This window comes from Myotis lucifugus, unplaced genomic scaffold (assembly GCF_000147115.1).
Source record: "Myotis lucifugus unplaced genomic scaffold, Myoluc2.0 scaffold_104, whole genome shotgun sequence".
Lineage (NCBI taxonomy): Eukaryota > Metazoa > Chordata > Mammalia > Chiroptera > Vespertilionidae > Myotis > Myotis lucifugus.
The window spans coordinates 4,198,751-4,225,991 of NW_005871152.1; the positions used below are offsets into that span (position 1 = coordinate 4,198,751).

A 27,241-nucleotide genomic window follows, 5' to 3' on the forward strand; every position below is an offset into this window, starting at 1 on the left:
CACAGAGCAGGGCAATCAGGGGGTTGGGGCGCTGCCCCCTGTCACACACAGAGCAGGGCAATCAGGGGGTTGGGGCGCTGCGCCTGTCAAACACAGAGCCGCAGGGCAATTAGGGGATTGGGGAGCTCCCCCCTATCAGGCACAGGGCTGATCAGGGGGTTGGGGCGCCGCACCCTGTCACAAACAGAGCAGGGAGGATAGGGAGGTTGTGGCCCCGCCCCCTGTCACTCACAGAGCCGCAGGGCGATCAGGGGGTTTGGGCGCTGCCCCCTGTCACGCTGATCCTAATGCCAGGAGCCTCGCTCCTCCGCTGATCCCGGTGCCGGGAGGCATATTACCCTTTTACTAGATAGAATAGAGGCCTGGTGCACTGGTGGGGGCCGGCTGGTTTGCCCTGAAGGGTGTCCTGGGTCAGGGTGGGGGTCCCCACTGGGGTGCCTGGCCAGTCTGGGTGAGGGGCTGAGGGCTGTTTTCCGGCTGGTGAGTGACTGAAGCTCCCAACCGCTCCTTGTTTTCTTTTTTTTTTTTTTTTTTAATCTGGGCCAGCTTTAGCTCTGAGGCCTCGCTGCTGAAAACATCGATACGATGTTGTGGTTCAGCTGGCTTTCAGTCCGGCTGGTTTCTAGGGTTTTGTTTAGCTTCTTATTTGCAACATAGTACATAGTTGCTTAGAGTTGCAGCTGAGAGGCCGGCAAGTGAGGCGGGGAACGTTGGAGTCCACAGTCACTGGAGCAAGCAAGCCTCCCTGCTCGCTTCAGTGCATGGCTGCCAGCCGCCATCTTGGCTGACAGTTAATTTGCATAAGGATATGCTGATTAGCCAATGGGAAGGGTAGCGGTCGTATGCTAATTACCATGTTTCTCTTTTATTAGTGTAGATTTGTGAACTTGATATATGATAAAGTTGCCATTTAAAGTTTTTTAGTACAAAAATACCTTTTATTTGACTTACAGAATTAAATGTAAAAATGTGTGAAACTATTATACTTAAGTGGAATAAAGGAAAATATAAAGTTTAATCTTCATTACAGAAAAACATTCTATGTATATAAACAAAGAACTTGATGGAAAATATTGTTAGATATAACTATGAAAAATCAAAACATTAGTACATTAAAACTAGAAATAAAGACTAAAATGAAGGATTGGACTTTTTCTTATGTAAAATGGGCGAAGAAATTCATAAAAGTAGAAAATTGACCAATTATATATATAAACGTATTTAAACTTCTAGCAATCCTATACAGACAGTCCTCTGGTTACGTCGGACTCGACATATGTCGTTTCGTGGTTACATCACCATCTCCCATCTATATATATAAAAGCCTAAGCGACCGGACAACTGGCCAGTCTCTATGATGTGCACTGACCACCAGGGGGCAGATGCTCAATGCAGGAGCTGCCTCCTGCAGGTCAGTGTGCTCCCACAGCAGGAGTGCTGCTCAGCTGACTCCGGGCACCAGATGCCAGGCTCACAGCTGGCCAGCGCAACTGTGGCGACGCAAGCCTCTCCCGCCTCCGTGGCAGTGCTACCAAGCTGCGGTGGTGACGGCAGCAGGCACAGCAGGGCCGGGATGAGTGGGAGAGGCACAGCGCCCAGCCCAGACTCTTCCCCACCCGCCTGCCACTGCCCACACTACTACATCCTCCAGGGGTCCCGGATTGTGAGAGGGTGCAGGCCATGCTGAGGGACCCTACTGGTGCATGGATCCTTGCACTGGGCCTCTAGTTTATTTATTTAAAAAAAAAGTTCCGTCATTTCGACATATGTACATATGTGCTTTATATTTTTTATTACTTATTTACCACCAGTAAAGGTCAGGAATTGTTACCTTTCTTTTAAATTATTTTTACTGTTTCACTTCATTACTGCTGTGTATGTGCTCCATGTGAGTCACGTAGGTGTTTATGTAGGTGGGTTCCGACTTATGGCAAAAATCACATTACGTTGCGCTGCAGGAATGGATCTATGACATAACCCAAGGACCTACTGTATAATAAAACCTCAATATGCAAATCGACTGAACAGCGGAACGACCTGTCGCTATGACTCGCACTGACCACCAAGAGGCACATGCTCGAGCAGGAGCTGCCCCCTGGTGGTCAGTGCACTCCCATATGGGGAGTGCTGCCCAGCCAGGAGCCGGCTGTGATCATGGCTGGTGAGCACAGTGGCAGTAGCGCTAAGGACCCCTCGGGGGATGTCTGCCTGCTAGCAGTCAGACATCCCCTGAGGAGTCCTGGACTGGGAGAGGGCACAGGTCAAACTGAGGGGACACCCCCCCCCCAACCCCCCAGTGCACTGATGGCATGCACCGGGCCTCTAGTGCAAAATAAAATAGAAGTTTCATGTTTTAAACAGAATGTCAGAGGTGACCCTGACCAGGTAACTAGGTTGGTTACAGCTTCATCCCTATACACCAAGGTTTTGGGTTTTATCTCTGGTCAGGGCACATACAAGAATCAACAAATGAATGCATAAATAAGTGGAACAAGTTGATGTTCCTCCCTCCCTCTTCCTCTCTCTCTGAAATCAATAAATTAAAAAACAATGGCAAAGAGATTATAATTAATCTCTTTAATTATAATTAAAGAGATTGGCAAAGACCTGCTTCTGATGAAAGTATAAATTGATGCAACCTTTTTTGAAGGTACTTTACTTTTTCAGGAAACTTTTTTTTTTTTAAATATATTTTATTGATTTTTTACAGCAAGGAAGAGAGAGAGATAGAGTCAGAAACATCGATCAGCTGCCTCCTGTACATCTCCTACTGGGGATGTGCCCGCAACCCAGGTACGTGCCCTTGACCGGAATCGAACCTGGGACCTTTCAGTCCGCAGGCCGACGCTCTATCCACTGAGCCAAACCGGTTCCGGCAGGAAACTTTAAAATATGAATTTTTGTGACCCAGTAACTTGATTTTTCAATTTTTATTTGTTTATAATAAGGAAATATCCTTTTAAGACAGCATGAATGAGAGCTCACAGTATTTTAACGCTAGAGTGAAAAACAAAAATAAATTTTAATCTCAATTTTTAGTAACAAGTATATACAGTAAAAAATTGAAAGAAATAATAAATTGACAGTCATTATCTTTTGGTAGTAGGATTATCAGTTATTTTCTTGGTTGTATTTTCCTGTGCCTTGTACAATGAATATGTATTACTTTTATAATTAGGAACTTTGATTAGGCAGTTAAAGTGTGCTTAGATTTTTATCCTAAGTAATGAAAAAATAGACATTAAAATAGTCCTTTTTATGCCTGGCTATTTTAACTCTGATTGGATTCTGCCTGTAGTCCTTGTAATGAAACAAAAAAGAGTGATAGTTAATGTACTTCAGGACAGTTATGTGAACTGGTATGATTAGCTAAATATTTTCACCATTTTGAAAATCTGAAATATCTTTACCATGATAAAGTGGTTTTTATTTGAGTACTTTGCATGTTTCAGAAACTCAAAAGCTATCTTTAAATGGATTTTTTTTTTTATTCTCATATGATGTTAATTAACATTTTATTGTTCTCAAAGAGTGATCCTTCACTGGACCCACCCATCAATTTTATTTTTTATTTAGATAAGATTATTCTTTCCAAGTGAACTTTCTCCATATATATCGTTATCTTATGTTATTCATATTTGTATTTGGCAGCCATATTTTCCGCTCTGAAGAATCTTCAAGATAAGATTCGACGCTTAGAACTTGAAAGGATTCAAGCAGAAGAAAGTGTGAAAACCTTGTCTAGAGAAACAGTTGAATATAAGAAAGTATTGGATGAACAGATACAAGAAAGGGAGAATTCAAAAAATGAGGAATCAAAACACAATCAAGGTTTGTTCAATTATAAAGGAAATGAAACACTGTAAAGTATGTAAAATTACTCCAGAATTGCACATTAGCATTTTCTGGTGGCCACTACAAAATTGCATTATATTCTGGTGCGTTTTGAGGAGCTTATAAGGTACGGTTTACATCATCTGGAAAGGCTCAGAGGGCTATTGGAAATGTTTATTATGTACACAGTAGACTAAATTCCTTTTAACAGCTTGTTAAAACTGTTCTATGAGTGACCTAATTTCTGCTTTTCTTACATATTCTTTTTAGAACTGACATCTCAGTTGTTAGCTGCAGAAAGTAAATGCAATCTTTTAGAAAAACAATTGGAATACATGCGTAATATGATAAAGCATGCAGAAATAGAAAGGACGTCTGTCTTGGAGAAACAGGTATGACACCTCACCGATTCATTCTCAAGGACAGTTATTGGTGGGAAAAATTAGACATAAAGGACTAATGGTGCTGTTGTAATAATCATTTCTACTTTTATCTTAAAGTAACCATTGGCAATAGGACCAGAAGTTCATCTTGAAAAACCAGTGTAAGCTTTGAGAAAAAAATTTAATTGTTTTTTTTTCCAGCATAACTATGAAGGGGATGTTCCATTTTTGGATGACACTCACACACTCCCACATCCTCTACACCAAGCTTTGATAGCTTCTGCTTTTGAGTAGTGTAACAGCCCATGACTGAAATTACTTGGGGTCATTTGTAGTATCTGAAGATTTGATTGGCCTTCTAGTTATTTCTGTATTTGGTAAAGTTTTACTTAAATTGGAAAATCATTGCATAGTGAGTTGTGTGATCTTTTCACGTTATGTTAACTTCTTTGAGTCTACATTATAAAAAGTATTAAAAAATCATATTATGGCCCTGGCTGGTGTGGCTCAGTTGGTTGGGCAGCATCCCTTGCACCAAAAGACTGCTTGTTCAATTTCTGGTCAGGGCACATGCTAAGATTACAGGCTAGATCCCTGGTGAGGAACGTGCAGAAGGCAGCTGATCGACGATACTTACCTCTATATCGCTCTCCCTTTCTCTCTAAAAATCAATTTTTAAAAATCTAATAAAATGAATGAAAGAAAGAATCATACTATGTACCTCTACTTCTTCACTTTAAAGACTCAGTAAGGTAGCAGATTTCAAGTTTCTTTATACTTTGAAAATTGGCCTGTAATTCTCTTTCTTTATAGTGTCTTTGTCTATTTCTTTCAAATAAAATTTCTGCCCCTTTCTCCTTTCCTTCTAGAACCCCTATAATGCAATATTAGTACATTTGATGTTGTCCCTTTTAAACTACTCATCTTTTTTATTTTATTTGTTTTATTTTTGCTGTTCTGATTGAAATATCTCCACTATTTGTCTTCCAGATTGCTAATATGTTCTTCTTTATCACCTAACCTGTTGATTCCATCTAGTGTATTTTTCATTCTAGTTATTGTATTCTTTTTTTTTTTTAATATATTTTATTGATTTTTTACAGAGAGGAAGGGAGAGAGATAGAGAGCTAGAAACATTGATGAGAGAGAAACATCAATCAGCTGCCTCCTGCACGCCCCCCACTGGGGATGTGTCCGCAACCCAGTACATGTCCTTGACCGGAATCGAACCTGGGACCTTTCAGTCCACAGGCCCCGACGCTCTATCCACTGAGCCAAACCGGTTTCGGCTAGTTATTGTATTCTTCAGTTCTGATGGATTCTTTTGGATACTTTCTGGTGTGTTTTTTTTTCTTTTTTTTAAATCTCACTGTATTCCTCTGTTCTTCCATTTTCTGAGCACTTGTTTTTGCCATTATTTTGGTTTTTTTCTTATCTGTGTGTCATTAGGGTAATTATTAGGATAAATAATAATAATATAATAAACTATTCTCGTTTTTGTTTTGTTTTTGTTTTTGCTTTTTTTCTCCAGAGTTTGATTTTGTCCTTTCATTTGGGATATATTCTTCAGTCTCTTCATTTTGTTTGACACTCTTGTTTGTTTCTATAAAGTAGATGAAACAGGTACTTCTCCCAGTCTTGAAAGAGTGGCCTTGTTTAGGAACAACCCCTGCTTAGACTACACGCTCCTGGCTTTGGTAAGCTGGCTAAAGCTAGAGTGAACATGGCCAACATGACCTGGGGCCACCTTCATGGGAAGGCTGTTAATATTTGGGGATGGAGTGGGCTGAGATGTCCTAGAGTTTTCCTTTTCACATCCCTTCTGGTGGGGTGGCAAACTGGATCGGGGATGGGCCTGGGCTAAGGTGTCCTGGTCAGGTAGCTGACTAGAGGTGGAAAGCTGTTGGTGACTAGGGGTCCTCAGTGTGCTGGGGTGGCCTTGTAGGTTGGCTAGAGTGCTTAGCCCAAGCTCTTCCACCCATGCTACCCAGGTGGTGTGGGATTATAAACTGTGGCCTCTTATCCTGGTGTCTTCTAGCAGTTCCCTACCCTTTTGGCAGATGCTTTAGGATTAATTTACTTAAGTACCTTACACCTTTGTGAGAGGACATCTGCAACATCTGTCTTGAATATATATTTTTAAAAATACCTGTTGTTCCTATTATGAATCTAAAATTTTAATTCATCGTGAATATTACGATATCTAAACATCTTACCTTTATTATGTAAAATTTTAAGATTTATATGCTTCACATTTTGCTAGATGCTCTGCAGTGTGAAAATGTTTATGCTTTTTACCTTCAGTCAACTGATATTAGATCTAAAAAAAATAGTTGAATAATTACACGACAAGGCTATACTAAGCTAATTTAAAATTTTAAACTTAAATCATCCTTACTGTATTGTTCTCATTCTCTTTCCTGTTATTTTTTCATTATTTCTATAAATATTCAAATTAAAAAATAAAAACCCTCAATTTTGAAACTAACTTACATTGGAGTTCTAAGTTTGTTTATAACTTTTAAAATATTGTGTTAAGCCCTACCGGGTTTGGCTTAGTTGATAGAGCGTCAGCTTGTGGTCTGAAGAGTCCCGGGTTTGATTCCAGTGAAGGGCACATGCCCGGGTTGCAGGCTTGATCCCCAGTAGGGTTTGTACAGGAGGCAGCCAAGCAATGATTCTCTCTCATCATTGATGTTTCTTTCTCTCTGAAATCAATAAAAATACATATATTTTTAAAAATAAAATATAGTATTAAAATATAAAAACCCTTGCCCTAACCGGTTTGGCTTAGTGGATAGAGCGTCGGCCTGCGGACTGAGGATCCCAGGTTCGATTCTGGTCAAGGGCATGTACCTTGGTTGCAGGCACATCTCCAGGAGGAGGTGTGCAGGAGGCAGCTGATTGATGTTTCTCTCTCATTGATGTTTCTAACTCTCTATCCCTCTCCCTTCAATAAAAATACATATATTTTAAAAAATAAAATATAGTATTAAAATGTAAAAACCCCAAAATCACAAAAAATTAACTGTCTTGCAGTATATATCTAATTTATTTTTTTAAATCCTGAATTGTTTTTATACAGGTAATCAAGTGTTATTTCTTTCAAATGAAACTCCTTTATATGCTAGAAGAGGTTATGTGGTATTGCCCTTTAAAAACCAATACAAATTTCATTTTTTCTATGCTGACACTTCAAGAGATATGTCTTTCTCTTTATGGAAGTGTACAGCCTTCTTTACTGTTTCAAGCTGTTGTTCTTCTGTTTCATTTCTGTGCAATCTTGAGTTTCTTTCTGAGTTTTTTTACTTGTGTTCCAGCTAATGAGTCCTCTTTCTCTTGCGCATGTATCCTCTTCAATATACACTTGTGATCACAGAAAACTGAAAGATTACCAGGGTTCTGAAGAGGAGGCATTAGTAATCCAATAGCAACGTTATCCTGGGAATTAGGAGGTTTTAAAAGAGGCAGGGAAGCTGTTCTTGTGGCTCCAGAAGATCTTCCTTCTCGTAATGTGGTTCAGTACAAAGAAATATTGTGGGCATAGCATTTTTTTCAGTAACTTATTGCATTCCCTCGTAAAGCAATCTGGAGTAAAGTGTTCCCAAAAAATACTGCTATACTTGTTGGGTTTAGTTTTTTCTTCTGATAGCTGCCTCCCATTCTTTGCAAAGACTGGGTCAAGTAAGAGGAAACTTGTGGAAATAAATGGGCTTATCCTTATCCTACTGGTTTCTTGCCACCTTAGATGGAACAGGACTGCACCACCCTTCACTTCTGCCGCCCCAGCAAGCAGGTGAAGCTGTTTACCAGTGTCACTGCTCTTAGTCTTGACACCCTCACTTCTGTAGCTTTGGCCAACAATTACGATGATAGCCTCAGTCCCGGTGCCTAATGTGCCTTTATGTTGTTTGCAATAGCAGAAGGACCACATACCATCTCCTGTCTCCCATCTCTAATTGTCACCATATTTTTTGTTTCCAATGGCATCTTCTTTACACCACCTTGTTTTAATGTACCGTAACTCTGGTTTTTATTTCTTCCTTTTATCTCTTTAAACACTATAAACTGTTTTTAATTTCTTCTTAATTATCTGATGTTTTCAGAGTACCAGTTCTGTCATTTATTGTATCTATTTAATCTCACTTATGGTGTTGTGTTTTTTTTTCTTATTGGAAATAAAAACATACGTTGTATGGTGAACTTATTCTTTCTAAGTGTTTTTCCCCCCTTGGGAATTTATATTTTCTAAGTGGTGTTACAACTTTAGGAGGCAGTTGTGTATTTACCTTTGCTGAGGCTTGATGGTTTTCACTGGTTCTGGTCCCGATTTAATGTATTGGCTGGGGGTTCTTATATCTGCAGATGGTGGTACATTGAGATTTTTTTGTCATATTCCTGGTATATTTTATACATCAAGGCTAGTACAGCCTCATGTGATATTTTGCCACCTTATCCCTTTTCACTTGCTTTTGAGCTTATCTTTTGCACTTGTAGATTTTTCTTTCATGCTTTCAAGCTTAATTATGTTATCATTTCTTGCAGTGGTTTGTCTATCACTTTTATGTGATAGATGAGTGGGGAAGGGAAGGTGTTTAGTTCAATCTGCCACATGATTGGAAATTTAAAACATTTCTAGGTTTGTGCAAGCACACTCTATGATGTTTGTACATTGTCGAAGTCGCCTAATATGCATTTCTAAGAATGTATACCTGTTGTTAACTGGTATATATAAGAGTTGACTTTGAATTATAGCTCCATTTCATCAGTAAATTTCAAATATCTTATTCAATAGGAATGGTTCCAATACTGGAAATAAAATGTGACTTTTGCCAATTTTTATCTAAATATATTCTTTTAAAGTCAGTAAACTACCCACTGTAATGAATAGGGGGAAATTAATAATTCACACATTCCTGAAAAAAATATTGCTGTTTGTATTACTTTGCCATTTTCAAATTTCTGATAGTATATTATCTACTGCTATAGACTTGTATGTGGAGATATACTCTTTACAAGTTTAGGTACTTAGTATATTGTCTTTTTACCAGTAGACCTCAATTTAGCATATTTCCACCTCTCATCTTAGTTTAATAGTTCATCTTGTGATTGTCAGTTCTGAAACCTGATAGGTGGCAGTCTGTTCAAATCCTTTATCCTAAAACTGAAAAAAAAAAAGTTTTACATAAAATTCACAGGAAATTAAATAATAGATACTGAAACGGTAATTATTGCCTTAATTAAGAGATTAACTATTTAAGATAACCAGACTAATTAGAAGAGTGTGTGTCTTTAACTATTTAAGATAACCAGACTAATTAGAAGAGTGTGTGTGTGTGTGTGTGTGTGTGTGTCCCCTCTACATGTCTAGTAAATCTCTGCTATTTCACAGTATAATGATAGTTTCGCTATAATAGAATTATAATAGTATTTAGTGAGGACAGGAGTCCATTTGTATTAATGTGATGTTCCTGTGGTTTCATTTTAATGTTTTCCTAGAATTCCTCTATGATATGTAAGTAGTTATATGAAAGGCCAGAAAAAAATAGCATACAGTGTACTTACTCTAAATTAACTCGTTGTTTTTCAGTTTTATTTTGCTGAAATCATCATGCTGTATTTAATATTGTTTCCCAGGTTTCCCTAGAAAGAGAACGACAACATGATCAAACACATGTTCAGAGCCAACTTGAAAAATTGGACCTTCTTGAGCAGGAATACAACAAACTAACTGCAATGCAGGCCCTTGCTGAAGTCAGTGAATGTATTTTTTACTTATCTATATTGACAGATCAACCGGTCGACCAGTTGCTATGACGTGCACTGACCACCAGGGGCCAGACACTCAATGCAGGAGCTGCCCCCTAGTGGTCAGTGCACTCCCACAGGCAACCTCCTGCGACTGGCCAATCACCTGCAGTCGCTTCCCCTGGTCATCCCCTAGCTGGCCAACCTCCCGTGGTCCCTCCCCCAGGCTGGCAGGCCCTGATCAGCTCGCCGCCCGCCCACCACAGTGGCAGGGTGATGACAGCGGCATCAGCATCTGGCGTCTGCGTCTGGCATCCTTTCCTTCTGTGCCCAGCCTGGTGACATTCGCCTCCTCTCCCAACCCTGCCAGGGCCTTTGGACCCCAGACTGGGACGGGAAACCGGGGGCGGGTGGCAGTGGATGCGGCCCCTTTCCCAGGGCTGGTAGCCAATCTCCCGCAATTGTCCGCAACCCCATCCCCACCCCTGGCCAGCCAGGCCTAGGGACCCCACCCATGCATGAATTCGTGTACCAGGCCTCTAGTCAATGTATAATATCTATAAGATAGATCATTTTATAATACTGGATGTTTATAGAAGTGATATTATAACAAACAAATTTTTAAAAGGAAGAAATATAATTTGGAGAGAAAGTTCACATTTTAAAACTTATATACATGAAAAGTAGGTGTTTGTTTTTTAAATGTTTGAAGATTAAATGTTTTTGAGTATTCCTAAGGCTTGCATCACTTGTTTTAAGTTATTCTGTTACCTAATTTTAGTTCTAATTAATTTTCTCGGGAAATACCAGTACCACTGACTAATGTTTCAGATTCGACTCCATCTAACTTGAGTGTGTTCATACAGAGCTGTGTTCTTTGGACATAGATTTTTACACATAATTCTTTCGAACCTCACAAATGACTAATAATAAATCATAAGGGAGTGTCGCGGATACTGGCAAACGCAGACCCATTAGTAGAGTGAACTAGCAAGCTTATATTTACTATGCTAAAATTTTACACATATTCCTCTGTTGCTATATTAAAATTTTACAAATTAGACAGACTTTTTCACTGTTACCACTTTGAAAGTTTTTTGTTTTTTTGTTTTTTTCACTAGAAAAAAATGCAAGAATTGGAAGCAAAACTTCGTGAAGAAGAAAAGGAAAGAAAACGTATGCAGGCTAAAGCAGCTGAGGTAAATTGAAATGTGAACAACTAGGCCCCTCGTGTTTTGTACTGTTTTTATATAAGTAGATGGTTAACTGTGGGCTTCTTAGATTATTTATATTTATATAAATTCTTAGATGTAGTTTAATATGGCAAATTACAAACATTTTTACAGAGTAAAACCTGAGCATTTCTTTAGACCAGGGGTCCTCAAACTACGGCCTGCAGGCCACATGCAAATACAAATATTGTATTTGTTCCCGTTTCGTGTTTTTACTTCAAAATAAGATATGTGCAGTGTGCATAGGAATTTGTTCATAGTTTTTTTTAAACTATAGTCCAGCCCTCCAACGGTCTGAGGGACAGTGAGCTGGCCTCCTGTTTAAAAAGTTTGAGGACCCCTGCTTTAGACTTTTTCAAATTGTGAGATTTCTGTCAGGATTTTGTATGTGCCCTTGACCAGGGATTAAACCACAACCTTGGCGTATCCAGACAACGCTTTAACCAACTGAGCTATCTGGCCAGGGCTCAATCAGTATTTTAAAAAATCAGTAGGCTGAAAAATACCAAAAACTGTATACATAATGTAATTAATAATACCTAATCATGTAAAACTTCACACAGGTCACTATTAGAAATATATTAAAGCCATCATTTGGTATTCTGTTTAGAGGTGCTTTCTTTTCCTTGGTGGTATCAAGACAGAAGTTGAGGTAGAGGGCTGCCCCAATAGCTATTGACATATTAATTCACAAAAGCTACCATATTAGGCAAATGAATTTCACTTACTAATCTTGGCTTTTTTTTTTTTTTTTTTACTTTTATTGATTTCAGAGAGGTAGGGAGAGTGAGAGAGAGTTAGAAACATCAGTGATGAGAGAGAATCATTGGTTGGCTACCTCCTGCATGCCTCACACTGAGGATGGAGCCCACAACCCTGGCATGAATCCTGACCGGGAATCCAACCATCCTGGTTCATGGGTCGATGCTCAAACACTGAGCCATGCCAACGGGTTAGTCTTGGATTTTTATCTCTTGCAGTGGCCACTAGGTAGAATAGGTAAGGCAGTTTGAATTCACAAAAACATTGAGTTTATGTACAGCAACCAGAACTGCATTTCTAGAAGTAGCAACACTTCTGTACCCATTAAGTCTATTTTTTTAATTATTCAGATTATTACAGATGTTCCTCTTTTTTCCCCCCATAGCTCCCCTCCACCCGGTTCCCACCCCACCCCATGCCCTTACCCCTGCCACTGTCCTTATCCATAGGTGTAAGATTTTTGTCCAATCTCTTCTTGCACCCCTCACACCCCTATAACCCAGAGAATTGTCAGTTCACTCCCTTTCTATGCCCCTGCTTTTATTATATTCATCAGTTTATTCTGTTCATCAGATTTTTTTATTGACTTGGTTTTTAGATTCACTTGTTGATAGATATGTATTTGTTGTCCCTTTGTTGTTCACAATTTTTATCTTTACCTTTTTCTTCTTCCTCTTCTTGAAGAATACCCTTCAGCATTTCATATAATGCTGGTTTGGTGGTGATGAACTCCTTTAGCTTTTTCTTGTCTGTGAAGCTCTTTATCTGACCTTCAATTCTAGAGTAATCTTGGTTGTAGGTTCTTGCTATTCATCACTTTGAATATTTCTTGCCACTCCCTTCTGGCCTGCATAGTTTCTGTTGAGAAATCAGCTGACAGTCGTATGGGTACTCGCTTGTAGGTAACTGACTGTTTTTCTTTTGCTGCTTTTAAGATTCTCTCTTTGTCTTTTGCTCTTGGCATTTTAATTATGATGTGTCTTGGTGTGGTCCTCTTTGGATTCCTTTTGTTTGGGGTTCTCTGCGCTTCCTGGACTTGTAAGTCTATTTCTTTCACCAGGTAGGGGAAGTTTTCTGTCATTATTTCTTCAAATAGGTTTTCAATATCTTGCTCTCTCTCTTCTTCTGACACCCCCATAATTCAGATATTGGTACGTTTGAAGTTGTCCCAGAGGCTTTCTACACTATCTTCATATTTTTGTATTCTTTTTTCTTTTTGCTTTTCCAGTTGGGTGTTTTTTGCTTCCTCGTATTTCAAATCTTTGATTTGATTCTTGGGATCCTCTAGTCTACTGTTGAATTTCTGTATATTATTCTTTATTTCAGACAATGTATGCTTAATTTCTGACTGGTCCTTTTCCATTTTTTTGGCATTCTCATTAAGATCCTTGAAGGTCTCACTAAGTTCCTTGGAGGTCTCACTAAGTTCCTCGGAGGTTTCTAGAAGATTCTTGAGTAACCTTATAACCGTGGTTTTGAACTCTATGCCCAGTAGTTTGCTTTCCTCCATTTCTTTCATTTGTGACATGTTTTTTTGTCTCCACATTTTGGCTGCTTCCCTCTGTTGATAGGGTGGCTTTGTGTGGTAGGTGTCCTATAGGGCCCAATGGCTCAGCCTCCTCAATCACCTGAGGTGGACACTTGGTGCACCCCTTTGTGGGCTGGGTGCACAGTCTTGTAGTTAAGCCTTGATTGTTGTTGGTATCACTGGGTGGAATTGAACTCCAGGCCAATTGGCTGTGAGGACCCGCTGTGTCTATAGTGGAAGAACTGCTGTGCTGGAGACACCCTTATGGGGCAGAACTCGCTTCAGTGGGGCTTTGATGCTCACTGAGTCTGCCTCTTGAGTGTGTCATTTATGGATGTGAGGAGTTGAAATCTGGTATCTGACCACTGGGTACCATGGCTTCTGGATCTCCAAGGAGGTGTAAAGTCAGCCACTGCCTGAGGCCACCCAGCAGGAGCTACAGTGAGATCTGCAGATTTCTCCTCTTTGGGGTTTGGAAGTTTTGGAGCTCTCTGACCCAGCTGCAGTTTGTTAGTTTAGGCTGTGAAAGGACAGGCCATTCATATGCAAAAGCCACTGCACTGTGCACAGCTTGGGTGGGGTTTTAAACTGGGTGGGCCAGGGTCTCAGGGAATCACCAGGGCGGAGCAAATAGCAATGGCTGGCAATCAGCCGTCTCCACATCCCCGCTTCCCGCACCCCCACGCAGTGACTGATCCCTGGGAGCACCTCTGCAAGAAAGCCACCCTCGCTTTCTGACCTGATGCCAGACAGTTCAGTTTCTCCCGTAGGGAGTCTGGGTTCCCAGAGTCTCCCCGGAAACGAGTTCAGAGCAGTCGGGTGCTTGTATCTCCCTTCCAATTGTAAAAAACAGCACACCCAGTTGCCAGCCCGTTTCGCACGCCTCTGTACCTCCACTCTTCCGCGCCTCCGCACCTCCTACCCAGTCTCAATGCGCTTTTTTCTTTCCTTCTACTTGTAGAACTTCCACTCAGCTAGCTTTCCCATGGTTCTGGATGATAGCCGTTTTGTCTTTTAGTTCTAATTTTGGTGTGGTTGTGAGAGGCAGCACATACAGGTGTATACCTTATGCCGCCATCTTGGTTCTCTCTCCCATTAAGTCTTATTTACAGGATTAATAAAAGACTTATGTTTATAACTGTTGACTCTCCCCTTATGAGTTTATTTATTCAAATATCTCCTATATATTGTCCTCCCCATTCCAAAGTTTTTAAATAACATTTGCATATGATATTTTCATAATATTAACACAAGAAGTAGATACTGATTTCAAAACAATTGGGAGAGAAGGATTTGTAGTTCAGGCTGTGGCAGATGCCAGCACTATCCTGGGATCACTTCATGAGTGTGCTCATAGGTTTGTGACCATTCTAGTAATCTCATCTTTGTTATTTATTTCTTCCTGTGCCTCCCAGAATTCATTGACTTCACATACTCTCTTTCTTTAAAACTTGTATTTTTTCCTTAAATATCTACCTTTTGATCCATATGCATATATTTTTTCCCTCAGTGTGCTTTCTGAGTTATATAGTCATATGACTTTATTTTTGACTACCAACAAAGTTTAAAATCACTTTTCTCTGCCCATTCCACTTTAGGGTGGGCCACTTTTACTGTGTCTACATTTCCTCACTTGCAACATGAAACTTATGGGTTGTGCTTTATATACGTTGTGGTGGTGAGTTTTATTGTACATGTAATACAAATTAAACAAGTTCATAATTTTATTTTAATAAAAGGTATGAAAGCAACCAGTAAGTCAAAGTACTGATTATTGGTCATAATTTATGTATCATATTCCTTGCTTTCTTTTTTATTTAGCAGGCATAAAGTAGGGACCAAATCACTTACTACTGATAGTGTAATGTCAATAAAGTTTTTGAGTTCTGATAACTCTATTGTAGTGGAAGAACAATGGCCAAGCTTAATAAGTGGTTCCAAGTCTAGATAACCCTAATTTGTTTAGCCTTAGACAAGGTATTTGACCATTCAAAGCTTGAATTTTACCATGGATAAAGTAATCTTCATTTTATTTCTTCTTACTATTAGATCAAATTAGAGAAAAAGATAATGAAAGCACTTTAAATTGTTAAAACTCTGCTATACAGCTACTGGGAAGAACTAAAAAGCTGGAAGTTAAAAGTATTCAAACAAATTGTTCTTTTGTTTACTCTTCAAACTCATTGGCTTCTTAGGTCTTCCATATAGTAATTTCATGTTCCTTGAATTATAGTTATTCAGTTTACTGTGTATAAAACATTGTTAGATGTGTACGAATTTAGGTGCTCCTGAAAACGAAGGTCCTGTATTTCTTTGTCACTGAATAAATTCTATCCTGGGAGAATGCAATAATTGTGGGAAGTCTTAGTAATGATCTCAGTATTTCTTTTAACTAATCCATTGGTTCTAAGTGTTTGTTCCAGTTCCATCTTAAATTCCTGGGGAATTTCAAGGTACTGTTAAATACAAATTTCCCCAACCTAGGAGGTTTAAAATGATGTGATCAGGAGAGGAGCACTCATGATTTTATTCCTCATAAACTCCAGACAATTTTGATACATAGGCAAGTTTGAAAACCACTATTCTAGACTAATGAACTAACTCGTAAATGTGTATGATTATATTGATTTAAGTAAAGTTGTAAGTTGGCTTAGGGAAAACAGCAGTCCTTGTTTGAAATCCTTAATAATTGCTTGTGGATTTCTTCTGATGTAGATAGAAAATTATTTTTATTGTAGTTACTGAGCTTCTAGAGAAATGGGCTTAATTACATTTGCTGACATACCTTCCAGTTCTTTTGGACATAGATTTCCAGTTCCTTTTTCTTATATCATTAAGTGTATGAGTTTTTAAAAGAGGAAGAAATGTATTTGCTTTCAAGCTGCTTTTGTGTCAGGTGCTGTTACAGATTCTGTGTGTGAAAGAAAGAAAATACTGAAGCATCAGATTGCAGTTAGATATAGTACTTTTAACTTATTATCTATAATTTATGGAGCAGCTCCAAATAAGGGAGCTTCAAGATAAATTGAGATGCTGGTATTGATTTAAAGTGTTTGACAGATTGGTTTCAGACATAGTTATACAGCTATGATGTATTTTTTAATCAGACACTCCTGTAAGTTTTATAGGCTTTTACATGGAAAATCTCAAATTTGAATTCTAGCTTTTATTTCTACAGCGTTAACTTCAGGCTCATATTTTTTCTAGTTGCAGACAGGTCTAGAAACAAATAGACTTATATTTGAAGATAAGGAAACTCCTTGTGCCCCCTGTGCAAGAAGAATTAAAAAAAAGAAGTCAAAACCACCAGAAAAGGTATGAAAGCAACCAGTAAGTCAGTGTACTGATTATTATTGTCGTAATTTATGTGAAAACACTCATAAACCCTGTAATATTACAACCTTGGACGAGTAAATTAAATCTATTTCATTCTCAGTTTCTTCATTGGGAAGATGGGGATAAGTAATACCCACTTCTAAATTTTACTAATAGTTAGATAATATATATGAAAACATTTTAGAGCTACAAAACACTTCATAAATATTAGTTGTTAATAATCAGTATTGCATTAATTACTCTTTGCTCTTGAAATGTTTTGTACTAGTATACACAAACACAGCACTAGACTGTAATTGCTATTTTGTCAGGTTTCATTTTTTCTTTCCTAGACTAGGATGCAAGTATTATTAGGAACTTGAGACCATAATATAAATGAGGCAAGTAGTGGCCCAGCAGTAAGCTGGAGTTTCAGGTTAGTCATATACTAGTATAGTTAGCTTTTACTGTCATGTTAGTAAAACTGTTTTTCTTTCCTTTCCATTCAGAAAGTTTCTAGGAACTATTTTGCTGCTCAACCACATTATAGATTATGCTTGGGTGATATGCCATTTGTAGCTGGGAAGGTGAGTTGGTTGAACTCTATATTTTTTGTTGTTGTTGTTTAACTTAGATCTTTGAATTAAATCTACCTGTTTGCCTGTATACCTAAAAATAGTGGAAATATTTTCTGCTCTTTTGTGGGTCATAGTGATGTAAGGATGAGATGGAGGAAGGTTTTATGGGATTCGAGGAGTAGGGAGGAGACTAGGAGGACACTTTAAAACAGAGAAATTTTTTGTGGAAGGGAATTTACTAACAAAAGGAGAGACCCCAGTTTGGAGAAGGTGTGGTTGCAGAGAAGGGTCAAGGGAATAAGAAACAGTACGTTTGTAGCATTGAATTTTTAGTATCAACCCTGTTGATTTCTACTTAGATAAGGATATTTAAATAAATAAAAATCACATTCTGGTTATCTTCACTTCCATATTACTTATAAGACTCATTCTCCAAAAAGCACTTATACATAGAATTGAATCTTATTTTCCTTTAGTGCTTAAATATAGAGATGATAACTTTGTCAAATATCAGCAAGTACTGAGTAATTTCTACTAAGTGCTTAACACTGTTAGTTTATACCACTTTTGATGAACTGTTTGTGTTAAGCACACAGCTAAATTGTGCGCTTATGAATTTGAGAGGATTTGGGAATACATTTTTATTTGTCCTTTATTTAATTTTAAACTCCCCCCGCCTGGCATTGAATTGTCAGTGAAAGCTTGGGAATTAACTGTTTCCAAGATTTTCCACTTGCCTTTTGTAGGAAACACAGATTGCTTGGGAAAAAAGTATTGCATTGGCTCTATGCTGTCCCCTACCCTAAAATTACCCTGTTGTTGGATTGCAGACCACCTTTTGACCTATGTTATATCCTTTATCTTTTATTCCTACCAGACTTCTTCTGTTTCACCATAGAATATTTGATACAGGTTGGAAATAGAGGTTTTCAAGGGATAGCCAGAATCACCCAGTATGCATTTGAAAAGGCAGATTACAAAGCCAACCACAATCCTACAAAGTCAGAAGTTTCTGGGTGTGGTGTCTAGAAAGTCTCTATTTTTTAAAATGTATTTTTATTGATTTCAGAGAGGAAGAGAGAGGGGACAGAGAGAGAGAAACATCAATGAAGAGAGTGAATCATTGATTGGCTGCCTCCTGCATGCCCCCTAATAGGGATCGAGCCCACAACCTGGGCATGTGCCCTTGGTCAGAATCGAACCCAGGACCCTTCAGTCCACAGTCCAATGCTCTATCCACTGAGCCAAACCGCCCGGGCTAGAAAATACTTTTAACTGTTCCCTGGTCCCACTCTAATGTTCAATGTAATTAGGAATGCACTGACACACCTCCCTGATCAATTTTTTTGTGTAAACATTCAGAACAATGATTGTATGTTCTGTTAAAATATATCGACTGGTGAAGACATCATTATACGTCAGACATCCCATCATATTTCTAAACTACTTTATTTTAAAGTGCCTTAGTGAGTTGAAATCTGTCACTGTATAAATTCTACTCATTGGTCTTTTTTTACTCATAGGGATTCACATGGAACATATGAGTAAACCCATGACTATTGTAAAATTTAAAAAATTTTGAAGATAGCTTCATCTTCTTATCTTATTCTAGGTTATAAATAAAGACCATTTTCTTCACTTATTTATAAGATGTGCTTTATGAGTTTCTTTACTGTCTCATCACTCTTTTTGCTTCTAAGTTGAATATAACCTTCTAAATGGGCTGTGACTAGCACAGAATAGAGTCTTTGTCATATTCTGGATAATCTCTTAACTCAGCCTAGTATCACATTAATTTTATGGGATAAGCTGAACTATCCCTTTCATTCAGTGCTTTTTGAGTCAACTAAAATTACAGATCTTTTGTTGCTGCTGTTGTTGTTAATCTTCACCTGAGGATATATTTTCCATTTATTTTTGACAGAGTGGAAGGGAGGGGGAAAGACAGAGAGAAACATTAATGAGAGAGACTTAAATTGGTTGCCTCCTGCATATGCCCAAACCAGGGCTGGACAACTGAGTTACGTGCCCTTGACGAGAATTGAATCTGTGACCTTTTAGTCCATGGGCCGACACTCTAACCACTGAGCAAACCAACTAGGACAATTACAGATCTTTTACTGAGTCTTTGCATCACCCTCTGTAGATTCTGTACTTGTGGAATTGATATTTTTAATACAGACTTTTAATCTAATGAAGCTCTATCAGAATGGATTCACCCTCTCACATTAGATTAGAATCAAGTTCAGTCTTCCATTATATTTCTATTATTTTCAAATTTAATTGCCTATCTTTGATAATTCTTACTGATGTCATTAATACAAAGATTGAACAAGACAGATTCAAAGACAACTTTCCAACCTGAGCTTCCCTTTTGAAGTTATTTATATTATTCAGACAACTGTGTCACCTAGCTAAGTGTTTCTCAAACTATCTATTGTGTAGGACCAGTATTTATTTGTAATTACACATTATCATAGACCAGTACTTTTGTAAAATGCAACAAAAGTGAATTACTAGAGCGCTAACCGGTTTGGCTCATTGGATAGACTGTCGGCTTGTGGGCTCAGGGGTCCCAGGTTCGATTCCGGTCAAGGGCATATACCTTGGTTGCGGGCACATCCCCAGTGGGGAGTGTGCAGGAGGCAGCTGATCGATGTTTCTCTCTCATCGATGTTTCTAACTTTCTATCCCTCTCCCTCCTCTCTGTAAAAAATCAATGAAATATATTTTTTTTAAAAAGTGAATTACTAGAAAAATAAAATTAAAAAGACAAAATACAAGTCCCTATATTTTTATTACTAGATTCAACAGACACAAAATTACATTAATAAATAACAATAAAAAAATAACAGGAAAAAGATTTTCAAAAACTATATACTGCTTATTGAGCGTGTATATATAAGCAGTTAGTATAATGAATACATATTGCAAGTTATGAGCAATGTAGTGATTCAACACATTTTTCAGTTTAAATACCACATATATCAATGTTTAAAGTTGTTAATGAGACATGAATTTGGATCTTGATAATCAAGGTTGTAATGATGATAGTGTAACTTGAAAAAGGAGTATGTATATCTATATCATTTAATTGTAGTTGAATTAAAATTATCTTGATAAACATGGATTAGCTTTTATTTTGAAATGATTGTAGATTAATAGGACATTGAAAAAATAATACAAAAAGGTCTCTTTACCTCATTTGTAACAAATTATATAACTAAAATACAGTATCAAAACCAGGAGATTGCCATCAGTACAAACACAGACCTTCTTCAGATTTCTGTAGTTTTACATATACTCCTGTGTGTGCTTTATGCATATACTCAGGCACAGGTCAGTGCAGTTTTATCATGTAGACTTGTGTAACCACCACCATACCATATCTATAATTTTGTCATTTCAAAAATGTTATGTAATCGAAGCATACAGTTCTACCTTTTTTGAGATTGAATAAAAACTTTTTTATCAGCATAATTCCCTTGAGATCCATCAAATTATTTTGTGTCCATATAAGTACTTTTCCGTGGTGTGGATATACCACAGTTTATTTAACCATTCAGTCACCCATTGAAGGATATTTGGGTTGTTTCCAGTTTTGGGCATTTACAATTAAAACCAGTATGAATGTTTACGTACAGAGTTTTGTGTGGACATGTGTTTTACATTCCCAGTAGTAGTGTATGAAAGATGCAGGTTTTCCACATTCTCACCAGCATTTAGTATTGTCACTTTTTATTGCAGCTGTTCTGATTAGTATTTTGTGATCCCTCACTGATTTTAATCTGTATTACCCTAATGATTAATGATGTTTGAATTTCTTTTCATGTGCTTATTTGACATGTATATATTCTCTAGCAAAATGTCTGTTTATATCTTTAGCTCTTTTTAACTTAATTTTCCTTATCACTATTAGGTTTTGAGAGTTCTATATGTATATGTATTTTAGAGACAAGGCATTTTTAAGATATGTGGTTTGCAAGTACGTTCTCCCAGTCTGTAGCTTCTCTTTTCATCCTCTTAACAGATTGTTTCACAGAGGAGAAGCTTTTCATTATGACAATGTAGTTAATTGATTTATTTGCTTTTATGGATTATGCTTTTGGTGTTATATCTAAGAACTCTGCCTTAGACCTTTGTTATATAGATTTTCACCTATTTTCATCTGTTTTCTGTTTTATATTTAAATCCATGAGCCACTTAAAATAATTTTTATATACAGTATGAGGCTATTAGGTCAAGATTCATTTTTTATTCTGTTTGGTATATGTGTTTGCTTCTTTGCCTATACACACTGCCTTGATTACTGTGGCTTTATATAGTAAGTCTTAACATCAGGGAAAGTGATCCCTCCTATTTTATTCTTCTCTTTTCAAAATTGTATAACTTTTCTAGTTCCTTTGCCTCTCCATATGAATTTTAAAATAAACTTGTCTCTAAAAGAAAAAAAAACCTTACTGGATTATGATAGGAATTATAAGTGTAGACCAGTTTGAAGAGAATTGACATCCTTGTTGAGTGTTCCAGCCCATGAATACAGTATATCTCTAATTTATTTAGATCTTTGATTTCTTTTATCAGTGTTTTATGGTTGTCAACATATTAATTTCATGTTTTATTAGATTTATACTCAATTTTTTTGAGTGATTGTAAATTGTAGTTAGTTTGCATTTCAGTTTCTATATGATCATTGCTAGTATATTTAATTTTTGTATGTTGGTTTTACATTCTGTTACCTTGCTGAATTCACTTACTAGTCCTAGGAATTATTTTTTGGATTATATAAGATTTGCCGTGTAGAGAATCATGTCATCTATAAATAGGACAGTTTTAATTTTTCCTTTTTAATTGGTATACCTTTTATTTCCTTCTCTTGTCTTACTGTACTGGCTAGGATTTCCAGTATTAGGTTGAGTATGAGTGATGAGAATGGACATCTTCGCCGTTTTTTCTGATTCTAAGGGGAAAACATTCAGTTTTTCACCAATAACTGATATTAGGTATAGGTTCTTTGTTAGTGCTCTTTATCAACTCGAGGAAATTTCCCCGTTCCACCTTTACTTACTGAATGGGTGTTGGATTTTTTCAAATGCTTTTCTTTATCAAATGATCACATAATTTTTATGTTTTACCCTATGGAGATGTTGGATTGCATTGATTGATTGTTGAATATTGAATTAGTCTTGCATTCCTGAAATGAACCCCACTTGGATGCAGTGTATACTTCTTTGTACAAATTACTGAAATCGGTTTACTCCCTAACAATAGAAACCAGGATAAAAAGAACATCTGTTTAGCTTATCACAGTGATCTCCAAACCTGACTGATCAGAATCAACCTGGCAGGCTTAAAAAGAAACATTTCTAACCCCTGACCCCACAGTGATTGAGTTTGATGTGCTGCCTAGGAATCTGCATTTTAAATAAGCTTGTCTGGATGATTCTTTTGGAGCAAAGTTAGCTCAGCCATCTATGTGTGAGTTGAAATAGCATGTTGAGGTTACTGTTTAGTATTCAAAACAAAACCAAAAGTTTTGAGAAGGCTACAAGGTTTTTCTTGTTGATTATGTGACAAATACGGCCTTACTGCTTTCTATTATTCGAGGACAAAGAAATAAATACAGTAATCCTTATGACCTAGAAGCACATACACTGTTTAATAGGGGAAATAGACATGCAAACACAATTACAATCTTTTGTGATAAATATTGTGATAGAGATAAAGGCCATAAGTGATCTAAGTTTGGGCAAATTAATTACCTGGGTATTTTATGGAAATGTTTAAAAATTATATATTTGAACTGGGTTTTAAAGAATAGCATAGAAGTTGTCACACACAAAAATATGACATGTGCAAATAGTTTGTTCAAATAATGGAGAGAAATTAGGAGATGGGACATGAGGCCAAGGAGTGTAAATTTGCAGATCAGTTTTTATAAAGCTTATTTTCTAGGTTCAGGAGTTTGGAACCAGTGGGCTTCACACCAGAGGATTCCAAATAGAACAACCTGTTCAGAATACTATTTTAGAGTAGCTGATAGCACTGTGCAGTTAGAGACTGAAGAGGCTAGGAGCAGATACCAGTTAGGATGCTCATCCTATGAGGTGGGTGCATAAACCAACTGAATTGACAGTAGGATGGAGAATAAAAGGGGGATTGGACATTTTTCAATTGTTAAATCCTTGGTAGTTGGTAATTGATTTAACTAGACTAGGAGACATAGGCTTTTTGGGACGTAGGGGGAGTTCTTTTTTTTTTTTTTACCCAGGATAGGGAGTGAAAAAAACCCAAATTTCGAGGATGAGGCATCTAATTATTTTTCATTTTTCTTCAGTCTACGAGTCCCAGTCATGCTGTGGTAGCCAATGTCCAGCATGTCTTGCATCTAATGAAGCAACACAGTAAAGCCTTGTGTAATGATCGAGTAGTCAGCAGTGTTCCTTTGGCAAAGCAAGCATCTTCACGAAGTGGTAAAAGTAAGAAGTTGTCAGTAAGGCCGTCCTCCTCTAGCAGCATTAATGAAGAGTTGTCAGAAGTCTTACAGACTTTACAAGATGAATTTGGGCAAATGAGCTTGTGAGTTTTAATTTTGCTTTTTTTTTTAAATTACATTTAGTTGTAAAATCTTACTTTAACTTCTTGGTGACTTTACTAGTCATATATTTTGTTAGTTCAACAAATATTTGTTCAACACAATTCTTGCACCAACCACTGAGCAAGTTACTAGGACAATAACAAACATAACAATTACTATCACTGGTAATTTGGAAATGTGTTGCCCTATTAAAAAAAATTGAGACTTTTTTAAATGCATGAGCAGTGGTCCCATGGTGAGTAAGATGCATGACCTAATCATGATAACACAGGAAACTTAACCAAACCTTACTTTTGTTTTTATACAGTGATCATCAGCAACTTGCAAAACTTATCCAAGAATCACCAACTATTGAACTGAAAGAAAATTTAGAGTGTGAACTGGAAGCATTAGTGACAAGGATGGAGGCAAAAGCCAATCAAATAACTAAAGTTCGGAAATATCAAGCCCAGGTAACTCAGATTTCCCTTCCCGTACTTGTTTCTAATGATTAAAAAACAGTACAAAAAAAAAAAAACAACTTTTTTTTTTCAAGTATATGAATTTATGACATTATAAGTGTATCATAGATAGGGAGCTACAGAAAGTCTTTCTGTACTGTAGACACTTGTTAATTTGGTTTATTATTAAGAATTGGTGTTAAGTGGGCTAGGAAAAAAGACACTATCTTTTAGTCTCAGAATCTTTGAAATACTGATTATGTTTCATATGCTGATCTTTATATGAACAAACTTAATTTCTGTGATGAATATAAATGACTCTGAGTTTACCCAAATCATTTTAAAAGCACCTAGAACTTTTCATTTCTAATCTTTAGTTATATGGTTACTAATTATATTAAATTAATAAAACCATTTATTTAGTACCTATTAAGTGCAGTAGGAAGTCACACGCCAAGGTTCTCATCTAGATGCACTCCTATCAGGGTCATCAGTGACTACAATTGGGGAGAATGAGACAGATTTGAGGTGTATTTTAGAAGTAGAAATATCAGGGCTACTTGCTGCTGGCTCTCATGTGGACTGAAATGTAGAAAACTGAGAGCAGAATATAGTTGGCTGACATTAATTGGTAGCTATGTTACAGGCACAACGCAAGTGCTATGCATATGTCATCTAAAACCTGAGGTTTTAAGCACTTTTTCTAAAGATTGTTTTCCAAAAAAGAAATCTGATTCTTGTAGGAGTAATAATATGATTTGTTTCTTGTACATTAGACTTGACTTTGTTCTTTCTAATAGAACATTGACATGCCAGCAGCAATTCATTTTAGCCAGAGCTAAAGTAAAAATAAAGCCCCCCTATTTTTTTAAATTTATTTTTATTGTTGACAATATTACAGATGTTCCCCATTTCTCCCCTTTCCATTTACTCCAACCCTCCTGCCCCATCCCAAGCTTTCCCCACACCAGTGTCTGTGTCCATCGGCTATGCACATCTATCTATCCTATATAATAATCCTATCTAATAATAGACAAACATGGTAATTAATCGTAACTTCACTACCCTTCCCATTGGCTAATCAGGGAGATATGCGAATTAACTGCCAACCAAGATGGCGGCCGGCAGCCAGGCAGCTGAAGCGAACGGGAGGCTTGCTTGCTCCAGTGACGGAGGAAGCCAAGGTTCCCCGCCTGCCGCTGCCGGCCTCTGAGCTGCAGTCTAAGAAACAATGTTGCAATTATAGAAGCTAAACAAACCTCAGAAACCTGCTTTCAGCCAGCCGGGCCTCAGAGCTGGAGTTGCAACAGTGTTTCAATTATAGAAGCCAAACAAACCCAGATACCTGCTTTCAGCAGCCGAGGTCTCAGAGCTGGAGCCGAGCCTCAGACCTAAAGCCGGCTCTCAGTTCCAGTGACAGCCATAGAAGGTAAGTAAATCCCAGAATAAAAAAGAAAAAGAAAAAAAGGAGAGGTTGGGAGCTTCAGTCACTCGCCAGCCTGAAAACGGCCCTCAGCCGCTCACCCAGACTGGCCAAGCACCCCAGTGGGGACCCCCACCCTGAAGGGGGTATGACCAGCTGCAAACAGCCATCATCCCCTCATCCAGGCTGGCCAGGCACCCCAGTGGGGATCATCCCCTCATCCAGGCTGGCCAGGCACCTGAGCGGGACCTCCACCCTGATCCGGGACACCCTTCAGGGCAAACCAGCCGGCCCCCACCCATGCACCAGGCCTCTATCCTATATAGTAAAAGGGTAATATGCAAACTGACCCTAACAGCAGAATGACTGGGAATGACTGGTCACTATGACACACATTGACCACCACGGGGCAGACGCTCAATGCAGGAGCTTCCCTCTGGTGGTCAGGGTGCTCTCACATGGGAGGAGCTCTGCTCAGCCACAAGCCAGGCTGATGGCTGCCAGTACAGCGGTGGTGGTGGGAGCCTCTCCTGCCTCAGCAGCGCTAAGGATGTCCGACTGCAGTTTAGGCCTGCTCCCCACTGGCAAGTGGACATCCCCTGAGGTGTGCCGGGCTGCCGGAGGGATGTCTGATTGCCATCTTAGGCTCAATCCCCCGGGGAGCAGGCCTAAGCTAGCAGGAGGTCATCCCCTGAGAAGTCCCAGACTGCGAGAGGGCACAGGCCGGGCTTAGGGATCCCCCCTCCCCCCCAAGTGCACAAATTTTTGTGCACCAGGCCTCTAGTACTATATAATAAAGCGGTAATATGCAAATTGACTATCACACCCTCACACAAGATGGCTGGCAGGGGAGGGCAATTGGGGGCGACCAGGCTGGTAGGGGAGGGCAGTTAGGGGCGACCAGGCCTGCAGAGGAGGGCAGTTGGGGCGACTGGGCCAGCAGGGAGCAGTTAGACATCAATCCACTGGCAGGGGAGTGGTCAGGGGGTGATCAGGCAGGCAGGCGAGTGATTGGGAGCCAGCAGTCCTGGATTATGAGAGGGATGTCTGACTGCTGGTTTAGGCCCAATCCCACGGGCAGTCAGACATCCCCTGAGGGGTCCCAGATTGGAGAGGGTGCAGGCTGGGCTGAGGGACACACACACACACACAGTGCACGAATTCCATGCACCCGGCCTCTAGTGTATATCCTATCTAATAATAGACAAACATGGTAATTGACCGTACCTTCGCTACGCTTCCCATGGGCTAATCAGCGAGATATTCAAATTAACTGCCAACAAAGATGGCAGCTAATTTGCATACTGCAGGCAGATCCCACTGCGCCGCCCCACCTGGGGCTGGCGGCAGCGGGACCCCCAGCCGCTGGCGGCTCCGGTAGGAGACCCTGGCCTACCGTG

The 27,241-nt window shown here is 38.6% G+C and overlaps 1 protein-coding gene and 1 pseudogene across 4 annotated transcripts in view; one reads left to right on the top strand and one right to left on the bottom strand.

Moving 5' to 3' along the window:
* The window catches only part of CEP57 (centrosomal protein 57), a 48,935-nt gene that overhangs the window by 15,928 nt on the left and 5,766 nt on the right, over nt 1-27,241 (top strand). For 3 of the 4 annotated variants that reach the window (XM_006092780.3, XM_006092781.3, XM_014459202.2), the window contains 8 exons: nt 3,652-3,831; nt 4,105-4,226; nt 9,855-9,971; nt 11,087-11,164; nt 16,695-16,802; nt 17,312-17,389; nt 23,718-23,959; nt 24,286-24,430. In XM_006092780.3, the coding sequence (XP_006092842.1) occupies nt 3,652-3,831; nt 4,105-4,226; nt 9,855-9,971; nt 11,087-11,164; nt 16,695-16,802; nt 17,312-17,389; nt 23,718-23,959; nt 24,286-24,430 (1,070 nt within the window). The remainder of the gene's footprint in view (nt 1-3,651; nt 3,832-4,104; nt 4,227-9,854; nt 9,972-11,086; nt 11,165-16,694; nt 16,803-17,311; nt 17,390-23,717; nt 23,960-24,285; nt 24,431-27,241) is intronic. The other variant, XM_014459204.2, reaches the window with a different exon arrangement.
* LOC102423493 lies at nt 7,400-8,170 on the bottom strand (annotated as a pseudogene).